At 24.6% G+C, this 12,922-nt stretch overlaps 2 protein-coding genes and 1 long non-coding RNA gene across 8 annotated transcripts in view; 2 read left to right on the forward strand and 1 right to left on the reverse strand.

Annotated features, from left to right (window-relative positions):
• Positions 1–12,922, reverse strand: part of LOC126901983 (serine/threonine-protein kinase S6KL-like) — a 40,745-nt gene that overhangs the window by 24,924 nt on the left and 2,899 nt on the right. For all 4 annotated transcript variants that reach the window (XR_007703161.1, XM_050678987.1, XM_050678986.1 and 1 more), the window contains exons 3-6: positions 11,733–11,856; positions 9,469–9,576; positions 8,572–8,730; positions 8,414–8,502 (exon numbers count right to left, since the gene is read on the reverse strand). Coding sequence is in view for 3 of the 4 variants with exons in the window: in XM_050678987.1 (XP_050534944.1) it covers positions 8,414–8,502; positions 8,572–8,730; positions 9,469–9,576; positions 11,733–11,856 (480 nt within the window). In the remaining variant the exon portion in view is untranslated. The remainder of the gene's footprint in view (positions 1–8,413; positions 8,503–8,571; positions 8,731–9,468; positions 9,577–11,732; positions 11,857–12,922) is intronic.
• On the forward strand, positions 2,974–6,141 carry LOC126901981 (enolase-phosphatase E1-like). 2 transcript variants are annotated; one of them, XM_050678977.1, is made up of 2 exons: positions 2,974–3,156; positions 4,481–6,141. In XM_050678977.1, exon 2 carries the CDS (start codon positions 4,482–4,484, stop codon positions 5,835–5,837), a length of 1,356 nt encoding a protein of 451 aa, XP_050534934.1. In that variant the 5' UTR covers positions 2,974–3,156; position 4,481; the 3' UTR covers positions 5,838–6,141. The 2 variants fall into 2 exon arrangements, with proteins under 2 accessions (XP_050534934.1, XP_050534936.1); XM_050678979.1 differs by lacking the exon at positions 2,974–3,156 and adding an exon at positions 4,135–4,159.
• On the forward strand, positions 7,131–9,510 carry LOC126901985 (uncharacterized). 2 transcript variants are annotated; one of them, XR_007703162.1, is made up of 3 exons: positions 7,131–7,941; positions 8,034–8,266; positions 9,020–9,510. It is a non-coding gene; the product is annotated as an uncharacterized LOC126901985 (long non-coding RNA). The 2 variants fall into 2 exon arrangements; XR_007703163.1 differs by having other exon boundaries at positions 7,132–7,941; positions 9,029–9,510.

Genomic DNA, 12,922 nt, shown 5'->3' on the forward strand with positions numbered 1-12,922 from the left:
ATGGTAATTTATAAAAGATGAATATCTACTATATTGTTACTATACATAAAATCATATAAAAATTTCTTTAGCTCTCCGCCTCACTAAAATAAGAATTAATTAAATATGCGCCAGGTTCAGTTAAATGCATTCCAAAGAAAAGTTATTCCAATACAATACGAAAAATTTCACAATAGTACGAGCTTTTAAAATAGTATTTAGATCTTTTTCATATTAAAATGTACAAACAAAAAAATATGATGTTTACTAATGTTTCAGATTCTATAATTCGAAAAATATAACTTACAATAACTTGCCTAAATAAAATCAATATGAAATGCACTGAAAAAAATATCATTGGTAGTATAAAAAAAGATTGTCTTGTTAGCACTCAGCAATAGTTAAATTGTTGAACGGTGAATTGTTTTCCCTATTAACAAGTATAAGGTTAAATAGAATATTATAAGATTTAATTAAAAAACAAAATAATTATTAGTGCATATACTTGCTCGAATATAGTTTTTAAAAGCGAAAATTTTCAAACAAAATAAGAAAGAAATATACTTAACTTTTTGTTTGCCATAAAAATTGACATCTCCAGGAAAATTTAGATTAATGTTATATCACTGTTACGTGCCTTATGTTTACTTTGATAAACATTGTTTTAATGTTTACTTGTAATTCAATTATTTTATCGTTAAACTCAAGGTACTGGTCATGGTATTGCACATCAAAATTGTCACTAAAGACCAATTTGTGTTTTAAGTCTACATATTTCTAGAAACTTATAAAGTGAAACATTTAAAATATCAATGTTTTGTTAAAATCATTTTAATCATAACATGATATTTAATCAAAATTATTTACTTCGATTTAATGATTCCATTAAAATATTATATTGGTTTCTGTTTAAAATGTGTAATGTTGATTTTTTAAGGGTAATATCATTTTTATTTAGACATTTTTATTAAGTTTTGTCAAAAAACTAGAATAATGGGAATCCGGCATAGTGGAGATATTTTCTTGGAGGTACGTCACTGGTAATTTATAAAAGTTCATCGAGCTTTTTATTATGGTTTTAATAGTGATAATGTTCATATTATTTACGATTTATAATATATTATTGTTTAATAAGTATTATAAAAATGAAATTTCGTCCAGGTTGACGCCATAATAATATTTATACACATGAAATAGGATAGATATTTATGCAAAAGAATTTTGACTTAAATAGAGTATTTTCTTATCTAATAATTAATCATTTAAAGATATATACCATTAAGGAATGTGCAAAATAATTTGTTTAAAAAATTACTTGATACAATCTTAAATTACGTTCAGAAATTTTTGACCAATGAAATAATAGATAATATTTGATGTTTTGTTTATGTCTATTATTTCGAAAAGATAATAAGCTTAACCAAATGAGTTGTAATACAGGCAATTTTTGAAAACTCAAAAAGCTTGAAAAATTAATATTGTTTTTATAATAAAACTATGTAAACATCAATTTAATAGGTAGGTTAGCGAAAAATAATTATTTTGTTTTACATTGGATTTTACTATAAAATATTAGATGTGTAAAACTAGTTTTAATTATGAAAATTCTTTAAAATCTTTGTAATATAAAAAATATCTATTTATTTTGATAGTATATCAATTAAAGTTATGTTAACTAATATTATTAAAGAGTTTTGTATTATTTAATATAGGTCATCCGCCCTAAAAAAATACCTTGGTAAATTACAGTTTAAGATATCGGCTTAATTACATAAGAGGGAGCAGATAAAAAAATTAAAAATTTTTATTATTATTGTACACCTAGTTACAGTTATAAATATATAGTGTACGATGGAAAAAAAAATTCAACGTAATCTAATGTGTGTTAATTAAGTTATACAAATTTGAGCACTAAAAAAGAACTTTTTACATTTCTAATAAATTAAAAAAAGATATCACAAAAACATAAATTAAATTATTTAACCTAAAATAATTATAAAAAATTATATTATTATTGTAAACCTCTAAGTTAAATGTATGAATTCAATACTGTAGTTAGTAAAGTCCCACAGACGTAACTAGTAAAATTTAAAACATATTTATGAAACATAAAACCCAACCATTTGTAATAAATCTAATTATATTAATTTTTTACTATTAAAGGTATTACATTTAATACTTATACTTTCATTAATACTTACAGGTTTCTAAAAAAAATTAATTGAATTTCTTTATACAAATTAAAAAAACTAAAAAACTAATCAATGAATTAATTTAGAAAATATTACTATCTAAAAAAATGTATTCTAAAATTTTTGTAGTATAACCACTTGTTTAAAACATTTTTTAATTATGATAATAAGTAAAGTTTCTTTATAATTAATTGTTTGAATACTTTGGTATTCAGTACATTAGTTTGAAATTTGCTTTGTATAAAATTACACATAAAAAACTTTTAAAATACTCAAAAAATAAAAATTTAAACGAATCTTAATTTTATATTTTAATGCTCTAGAAATATTCCTAATAAATTTTTATATGTTCGTTGCTAAATACCTGTTAAATTTTCTTTTTTAAAGAAGCAAATTCATCGATTTTTGAAAACCCCGAATGAGCTTAAAATGTGAGCTGCTACTACTACTGGTTAAAAAGTTATGCATTTTAACACATAACTTTGTAATATGTGTCTAATAATTTTTATTCGATCATATTTACTGTATTACGACTAGATACTTAATACTTAGTGTCGTTTATATAGCCTTCTTTTGAGTTCTATGAATTCTTTAAATATGATAAATTACAAAAAATCGCATGTAAATTTTTAATATATTTGAAGAGAATTAAATAGTTAATAATTAAGTATTCAACCATTACAGTTCTATTTAATGAACACTTAAGAGTGGCAACAGTGATACCATATGCATTCGTACAAGAGAATGAGGCTGTTACTGGGGAGGTGCGGAGTGGGGTGCGGAGTTACTTATAAAGAGGTAGTCCAACGTGTGCGCAGCCTTACACAAGTAACACGCGCAAACCTGATCACAAGTTTTTATATACGCCAAACAGTATCAAATAGTGAGTGGTGAAACGCGAAGACAACAATATATTTACCGCCTAACAAACCTTCTCTGGAGCATTTTTTTATTCGAGCACAGTTTCTACACAAACTTTATTCAGGTAAATATATCGAGAAAAAACAAAAATAATAATGATATAGATATAAATGTAAAAATAGAATATAAAATAAATAACATTTTCAAATTTCCAATAATAAATCTTAGAATTCAGTAATTCAAAAAAAAAAAAAAAAAATTTTGGTTAAAAAGCTTTATACTCCAGAATAAAATAAAAAAACAAAATTATTGAATTTTAAAACATTAATTTAGTCAGTTTAAAAGTTAGCATATTTTATTTAGTCTAGTTTTATTTAAGTTACAATAGATATCAAAGTTTATTATACTAAAAATATTCAATAAAATAAAATCTACATTTAAAAAATGTATTTAATTTTTTATTAACTTGAAATATTCTTCTAAGAAAATGATAAAATACTACTACAAAATTTTATGTATAAAAATATTATTATTGATACAATAATACGATATTTACGAATTGCTGAAAAGTGTTCATGTTTATATATATTTACAAGTCAATTTTAGTTAAGCAAATATTACATAAATACCTTGATAGTATACTTAACAAGAAGAAAGTTCAGTATTTAATGATACTATTGAAGTTATATTTTAATATAGAAATCGATTTTAGATATAAATAAATGCCTAATGATGAAATATTAACGTTTTTTGATTTAATATTTAAATAACATAAGAAAATTTTATTCATTACTTATAGTTAAAATAAATTTACAATATTTTTTAAGCTAAAACTTTTACATAAATCCTACAGTTATAAATTTTAGATCATGAAATTATTGATTAACTCTTGTGAAAAGCATAAGTATAGATCATTCACGAAAGGTCTGAATGCATAATCTCTAACCTATTATTTTAATTATAATTCGATTTCATGTAAGAAAAAATTATAAGGTTAATTTTTTTCATGATATTATTTGCTCTTATTTATTTATAGTTATATAGACTGTCGGCGGATTAATTGACGTAGCCGTAAGCAACATTTTATAAAAAAAAATTTGGATTCAGTTGATTTGAAGTGTTCAAAGGTTATATTTTAAAAGTTTCGTTAAAGCCTACTAATCTAAAAATAGTCGATATCTGTACAAACGTATATAGAATGGATAAGATATTTTTTATTAATTAACTAATGATGAAATTTTTTTTTCCTCGCCTTAATCCCAACTACTTGGGGTCGGCCAAAATTAATGAAATTTACAAATTAAAAATATTATAATATCATCTGTAAATACATTCAAATGTTCACTTAAAAAAATGTAGATTATACTAAATTATACTTAATATTAAATGATTAATAATTTTTAATAACTATTGATGAATGAAATTTTTTAACAAGCTATTTTTTTTAGAATGAAAACTATAATCTTAGGATTATGCTTGTTCGGAGCACTTTTTTGGAGCTCTCAATCTATGCCAGTCAGTGATGTCGTGCCACCTGCTGTACCTTCTGATACCGAAGTTGATTCTCAAAAGCCATTAGTCTCTAATTCAGAAAATGTTGCTGAAATTCCAGCAAACGATGCTAATCCTAAATCTGATGTCAAACCCGAGGCTGAAACTAAGCCTGCTGCTGAAGCCAAACCCGTAGATGAAATTAAACCTTCAGATGCTAAATCTGAAAGTGAACTAAAATCTACAATCGAAGAGAAATCAGAAATTGCTAAGAGCGATTTACAAAAACGAAATGAATTAGTTCAAGCATCAAGTGCTCCCGCTGAAGAAAAAGAAATTAAAAAAGAAAAAATCACATTGGCTGATGCTGTAGAAGGCCCAAGATCCGATCTTGAAGCTCCATCAGCATCTGAAACTAAATCTATCAGTGAAACTAAAGCTGAACCAGAAGCCATAAAACCTAATAATGAAGTACCAGTTGCTTTACCACTGAACCCCACTGAAGCAAAGGACACTAAGTCTGCAACATTGACTGATATTAAACAAGAAGAAAAAGCAGCCGCAGCTATATTGGCAGATCCTATCCCAGCTGCTGCTACAGCTCCCATACTTCCTGTTGCTGAAGAACCAAAGCTTTCTGAATCCATACCTGTATTGGACACCAAGATACCTGATCAATCAGCTAAACTTTTGGAATCTGAATCAATTAAGCCAGCAGAAGACACTATAACAGCTGCCAGTGCTATTTCTGAAACTAAAGTAAATCCCTCAGTGCCCGCCGCTGATGCACCTGCTTCCTCAGAGGTAGATCAAACCAAGCAACCTAGTCCAGCTCCTTCAACCGTAATTGAAGTTGAATCAAGTGAAAACAGTCCCAAATCTGAAGCTATTCAACCCGCAATCATCCCAAAGGAAGAAAAAAAACCTATCGAAGAAGTTAAACCAGCCGAACAACAAAGATCTGAACCTCAAATAGAAGAGACCAAACCAGCTGAACAACCAAAATCAGAAACTAAGCCAGCTGAACTACCAAAATCAGAAACTAAACCAGCTGAACTACCAAAATCAGAAACTAAACCAGCTGAACTACCAAAATCAGAAACTAAGGCAGACGCAGCTAAGCCAGCAGAACAAACAAAATCTGAAATTGAGCCAGAAGCTGTTAAACCAAACGAAGAAAAAAAGTCCGAAACTGCATCCAGTGATGAGAAAAAAGAACATTCAGTAAATAAACGTGATGCTCTTAAGGAAAAAAAACTCACTGAAACCTATAAGAAGGAAGATAAAAAACAAAAACAAAAGAAAGCAAACTAATTTATCCAATTGACAAAGACTGAATAGCAACACAAAACGAATCATCCACCAAACGGGTTATATAAATAACAACCAGGGGAAACACTAAAATAACTATAATTCAATTTTCAAAGACAAATTTTGAATTTCATAAAAACAAAGCAGGTCAAGTTAACACGATTAGCGTCATCTTCGTGGAAAAATCACTCTTAGATTTGTTTAGGTATAATTAGGTTAATTAAAATTATTTATTTATTCTTTTTATAATTTATAAAATAATTATCTTTTTTTATTGATTTGTAATAGAATCATGAATTGCTATTTATTCAGTCATTTTTTCTGTGTGATATCATATTATAAAATGTATGAGTTATAAATATAGGCTACCTATTTATAATAATTTATATGAACAAACATTGAAACTATACTAGTTTAAGATATTTAGTAATTATGTTGTTATATAATAGTGATATTATGTACTTATTTTATTTGATGATGACAAGTAGTCATCATTAATAACAATAGTGTATTACTATACATATTTATTATACGATTTTTAAATCTGTCAATAATGATCATTTCATTTTTTACAAAATTCGACTAATTTTCAAAAATGAAAACCACATCAGCTAACATTCATGTACTCGACATATACATCTATTATCTCAATTAAAATATAATTTGACGCTTAAAATAATGTGCTTAATTTAGCATTATACATTTAAGTAAACATATATTTTGAATTTAGATAAGAAAAACCTCCGAGTTTATACAAGTCGTATACAATCTAAATTTTTTGCATAATTTTAGGAATTATTTAAGTAAGACCCAGGTACAACAAGGTCATACGTTCAAACTCTCCCCTTAAATTTAACACAATAATAGATTTACTGTAAAATTTAATTTTTGTCAATAAAAACAAATATTATATTTGGCACACAACACAATTGTTAAATATAACCAACAAATTATCAAATATTACTAAAAAATAGTCGATTAAAATATAACTTTTTATCAAACAGAAATATGGAAAGGCGTTTTAGATAGGCAATTAAAAAGCATTCATGACTTCATAAAATTAATTTAGTTAAAAAATTTGTTAGTAAGCGCGGATTCAAACACTTTTAATTATTAAAAAACAATTCTTACGATATTTTTTCACTAGGAATTTCATTTTACTAGGTGACTGATGATAGTCGAATTAAAAATTACTATTATTACATTTAGAAAATAATTTTAACATAAAATTGAAGGTAATTTAATTTAGTATTTAACCAACAAATATTAATTTATAAAACAAATTAGAAACATTTATGATTTATTACGTAATAATAATAATTCACTATAATGAAGAAATTAATTGCTAACATAATATTTTAACAATTATTTTCCTTAGTAATTTAACAGAAAGGAAACAATCTTGAATTTTCAAGTTATTAAGTGATAACACCTGTGTTATCATTTAATAAAATTAATTGTTGTAAGACATTCTAAATAATATTCAAGTACAAAAAGCAGTGATGATAGCAAGGTTGGATTTAAGGCTCATAACCTCTCTCCGAAATAGAAGCAATTCTTAAATAAATTTTTTTTTTTTTGATCATCAAGTTCATTTCAGATACTTTTTATTGAAAAAAAAATTTATTTATATATTTATTTTAAGATAATCGCTCGATTTATAACTTTTAAAAATTAAAGTTATTTAAAAGTATGAGATTTTTTATTGTAAACTTTGGTAAAAGAAACAGTTTTTAGAAAGTCTATCACAATATTATAGTTACTAGAAGGTCAAATAGACCGGTTTTGAAAAAGAATATTAAGTTCAAAACTGGTTATTCACCTTAATAAAAATTTTTCAATAATAATTGTATTTTAAATGGAATATTAAACGTGCAAACTACCACCTATAGATTATTAACTATAAAGTAATGATGATAATGATACAATGAGATTATAAAGGATAATAAAGTATGCTATGAGAAAAAAATTATCAAATCTAAAACTTTATAAAATAAATTAATTTATAGTAAACTGTAATAAGATATTTTTTGTGAGATAGATTTGAAAACTCATATAGTCGACATAAATTAATTTTTTACAATACCATCATAATAAAATTACTTAGGTATTGCCAAACAATATTACAGTCATACTAAATCTATATACTTAATAGTCTAAAAGTTTTTCATAAAATGCTTTTTTTTTACTTTGCAATAGATCAGTTTAATAATTGCAATACTTCTCCTGAAATGGATAAAGAACTGCCTAGTTTGAAGTATGTATGTTAAACAAACCTCTTCTATGACATATTTAAGAGATCAAGGAGACTAAAAAATTGTCAAAACTCAAAGCAGTAAACGACTATGGCCCTATATATCATAGTTATCACAAATACATCACAAATGGAGGTCATTATATCTCTAAAAGGCCCATAAAAGCATAAAAACAAAGTAATTTCTTTTAATGATATTAATCATTAATTTTCCTTTACTATACCTATATAAAATATTTTTTGGATATCACATTTAAACTATAAAACTAAATAATTTTTAAAATTGATTATATTGGGTAGTTACTGATTTGTTATAACAACATACCTGATTAGTAAGCATTTGAAATAATAATATACCAGCTGACCACCAATCAACTGCGTGATTGTAGATTCCTGATTGTAATATTTCTGGTGCTTAAATATGACAATTTTTTTTATTTATTATGAACTTTTACTATTAATATAAGATAATTTACTAATTACCCATATATTGAGACGTTCCACAAATTGTTCTAGTAGAACAGCCTATTGGTAACCATTTAGATAAACCAAAGTCAATTAACTGAAAGTATCCATCATTATCTAGTAAAATATTTTCGGGTTTTAAATCTCTATATATAACACCAGCATTATGTAGAAAATCTGCCAAAAATAGAAAACTTACTTTTTATTTAAATATTTAAAAAATTTTATATTTATCAAAAAGTTCATTTGTCAATTTTAAAAAATTATGTAGGATTAATATTGTCAAAGGAAAGAAATATATTTATTTTTTTTAATAATGAATAAAAAACAGGAACATATTCAGAACTTCTTCTAGGCATACTCGACTTTTCATCAAAAGAAATCATTTTTTTTTTTTTTAACTCCTAAAAATAAAATTATTATATGTATTATAATTATTATTATACTAAAAATTAAATAACTCCAGAATTTTCAGATTTATGATAACTATATGTATGATAAAATACAGTGATTTTGAATGGGGTACATTAACTAAGACTGGTGGAATTTCAAATCCACATACTGGTATTCTGTATTAACTTCATTACCAGTTATATCTAACAACTGAAAATTTCAGTAGTTCTAGTAAGTACTATTTTTTGATAATCATTATTCATTATTGATAATTAAAATTTCATTGATATTTGACATATTTATATATTTATCAGTACTAGCTGATAATTTAATATAATTTTATGAATATTGTATTACTATGTTGTTTTATTTATGCCAATTTCCAAAGAATGTGCAGCAACAATATTAAAACGATTGCCATAAATTAAATTATCCAAAGAGACCCATGTTATTAACTAATAATTATGATTAATTTGTAAGTTTGTAAATAATACTATATTACTTAATAATTCTTTTAAATACCTAAAATAATTATTATTTCAGCTAAGTAAAAACGGCACAATTTTTCCGGCAAATACTTATATTTTGATATCAAATTTGATAATTCTCCTCCTTCCACATAATTACTAACTGAAATATGAAAATAATTAATATTTATACTATAAGTAATAATTTAACTTGATAAATTTATAATATTTTTAAATTCATTTTATTATTATATTATTGTGATGGATCGATAGATATATTACCATTAGGTGGGTAAATATTTACGGACTTTTTCTGAGTTTACATCTTTAAGTTATTTACCCACCCCTTTATTAAAAAAAATAAGTTGTAATATTAACTTCAATGCAAAGCTGAAAAGGTATTTTTACTATTTATTTTAATGACTATGCTAATTCAAAATAATTAATCATTTGCTTATCATGTTTTTAATAACAATATTTTTTTTTAAATATTAAATATAAATATAAAGCATGCCATATTTTATTATTGAAATACTTCTTTTTTTTAACATTAATATTTTGGGCATTTTTTTGTTTTATGATAAAATTATAAGTATTATTAGAAAAAAAAAAAATTGTTTACTCTTACAATTTCAATATTGTCAGAAATAATATATAAATCATGATTACATAGTAAATAATTAGTCAAATAGCATTTTATATATAGTCTTTGTTTCTTCTTTTATCAATAATATTTGTTAAAATATCCAGCGTATTTACCCTAAACTCAATTTACCAGGTATAACTTATCACTAATTGTGATTGATTTATTTAAGCAAAGCATCATTGAATAGATACAAACAGTTAGAAGACTGAAAAATGTTTAAATTATGTAAGATAGATTATTTTAATATTACTAGTATATGGCGATTTTTTCGCCTTATTGGGAAATAATTAAGATATTGTGAAACAGTATTACATAAAACTAATAAATATAGCAGGCAAGTGTGGTCTAAAGATCAACGACAAAAAAACGGAGTATGTCAAATTGGGCAAAGGAGTAGAGAATACTGACAAGAAGAGGTTATAGAAGTAGAGCACCATAAGTTTAAGAGGTTGCCACACGTTACATACCTAGGATCTTATCATGGATAAGATAATGAGCTGAAGATGGAGGTGAACACAAGGATACAAATAGGAAATAGATGTTATTTTGGCCTAGGAAGTATGTTTGGCTTAAAAATCTTATTAACAAAATTAAAAATACAATTGTACATGACCTTGATAAGACCAGTATTTTTAGATGGTAGTGAGACTTGGACTTTAAGAAGGGTAGAAGAAACTAGAGTTGCAGNTTAAAAATACAATTGTACATGACCTTGATAAGACCAGTATTTTTAGATGGTAGTGAGACTTGGACTTTAAGAAGGGTAGAAGAAACTAGAGTTGCAGTGTCTGAAAGGAAAATTCTAATTAGAATTAAAGACCATATATCGACTCTAACACTGGGGAATAGAGGGTATGCTACAATGATGAATTGAAGAACTTGCTTTAAAAACCAGATATTATTGTAAAAATTACAAGGAAAAGATTAATATGGACTGGGCATACTCGGAGAAAAGAGAGCTCATTTATTAAGGTGGTTATTAAAGAAAATATGATTGGGAAAAGACCATTTAAAAGACTGTGTTTACGATAGGAGGATCGTATCAAAAAAGATGTTAAAGCAGTAGAACCAAATGTACAATAAAGAGAAGTTGCAGAAGATAGAGAAAGATTGTGGTAAATTTGTTTGCAGGGTTAGTCTTGAAGGCCATAACCCACAAAAAAAGATTATTTTAATGTGTTTAAAAATATGAAATTTATCTTTAAAATCTTTAAAAGTAAAACTCCAAGAAAATACATGTTAAAATTAATTCTTTACTACAATGAAAATGAAAAAAATATATTTGTAATATAACTACCCTTTTTATTTATATTATAAATAAAAGTTAATTCTGAATAATAAGATATTTTTATAATTAAAATAGCAACTAGTTTATCCTAAGGACTATATATTTACTAATTTAACAGTGTTCATTGCTTCATTACATTTTTTTTTTATTGTATAAATACTATACCCTATATAATTATTATATATATAATAACTTTATAATTTATTGTATAAATACAAGATAATACTTCTAAAAATGTAGCCAACTACTGAAATTTTGCTACAAATAGCTTCCTACTCCGAACTACTAACAGCTACAAGGAGATCAATTGCTATAATAAATTTTTAATTGACATAATCACTAATTTGAAAACAATATATTTTTATACCTATTACTGTTTATTTACCAATAAACAGTTGTTTCCTGCTTTGCCAATAAAATGAACAGCTTATAATAAAAGGATGATGTCCACATATAGACTGAATTTGCACTTCATTTTTCACTTGTTGTACTCCATTTTGTTCAATTATCTAAAATAAAATATCTTAGTGAATATTATTGAATGTTAAATAAATAGAACTTTAAAGTTACATGAGTTATATTTTATATTACTGTCATAAATTTTTAAATTATTTTTTCTCAAGAATAGGATTTTTTAGCTTCAATGCAAACCTGAGAAGGTATTAATTTTACTTTGATATGTTTATTTTATTATGATTTTTTTTTTTGTATCTGTTACCACTTTTTTAAAGCTCTCACCGAACTAATTTCTTTCAACGATACGTCAAAAGATCACAAATCATATATAGTCGAAGACATTACCATCAAAAATTGAAAAAATTTCCCTCGTTCCCCGTAAATGAGGGAAACCTCCAAAAAAATTACAAATTTAAAAATCGCTAATTTTCGAAATTTTTTTTATTTAAAACTGTCATAACTTTTTCAAAAATGAACAAATCAATATAATTTTTATTTATAGATGCGGAAGATGTATCATTTTGTATATATATTTTTTTTAATTTGATCCTTACCTGCCCACAGGAAGGGATACAAAATGATAACTTTTTCAACTTAAATTTTGAAAGTGTCCCGGAAATACTGACACTTTTATATATACCTTAAATTAAAGCATATATAATATACTTTAGTAAGGAAAAAAAAAATTTCGAACTTCATTTTGTCTTTATGATGAAAATTTCTACCGTATGCTATTTTTGTGATAAAATTTTTGATTTTGTATTTTATTTTATTTTAAAATACTTTACAAAAATTTATGAGTTAGAAAAAAAATTTTAAATTATTTGAATTTTATTTCATTTAGATTCAATAACTTTAATAAAAATCAAGGACCTCATTACTGTAGTCTCCCCTTGTTTGAAAACATTTTTTATTTATATTAAAGATTTTTTACTATATGATTTTTTAGTTAAAGTAAATCATTAATTATGATTAAAAATTATGATAAAAAATTAATTATGTTCTGAATATTTCAATTGTAGAATATTCTTAATCACCAAAAATTACTTGGAAATGATTACTATGATTTCTATTTTAATCTATTACAATATAAATTCAAAAAAAATATTGAGCTTTTCT

Source organism: Daktulosphaira vitifoliae, unplaced genomic scaffold (genome assembly GCF_025091365.1).
Source record: "Daktulosphaira vitifoliae isolate Bord-2020 unplaced genomic scaffold, ASM2509136v1 Scaffold_3, whole genome shotgun sequence".
In the NCBI taxonomy this organism is placed as follows: Eukaryota; Metazoa; Arthropoda; class Insecta; order Hemiptera; family Phylloxeridae; genus Daktulosphaira; species Daktulosphaira vitifoliae.

Bases quoted from the DNA above. Each gene is read 5' to 3' on its own strand.
- LOC126901981 (XM_050678977.1), top strand. From the start codon at position 4,482: ATGAAAACTATAATCTTAGGATTATGCTTGTTCGGAGCACTTTTTTGG.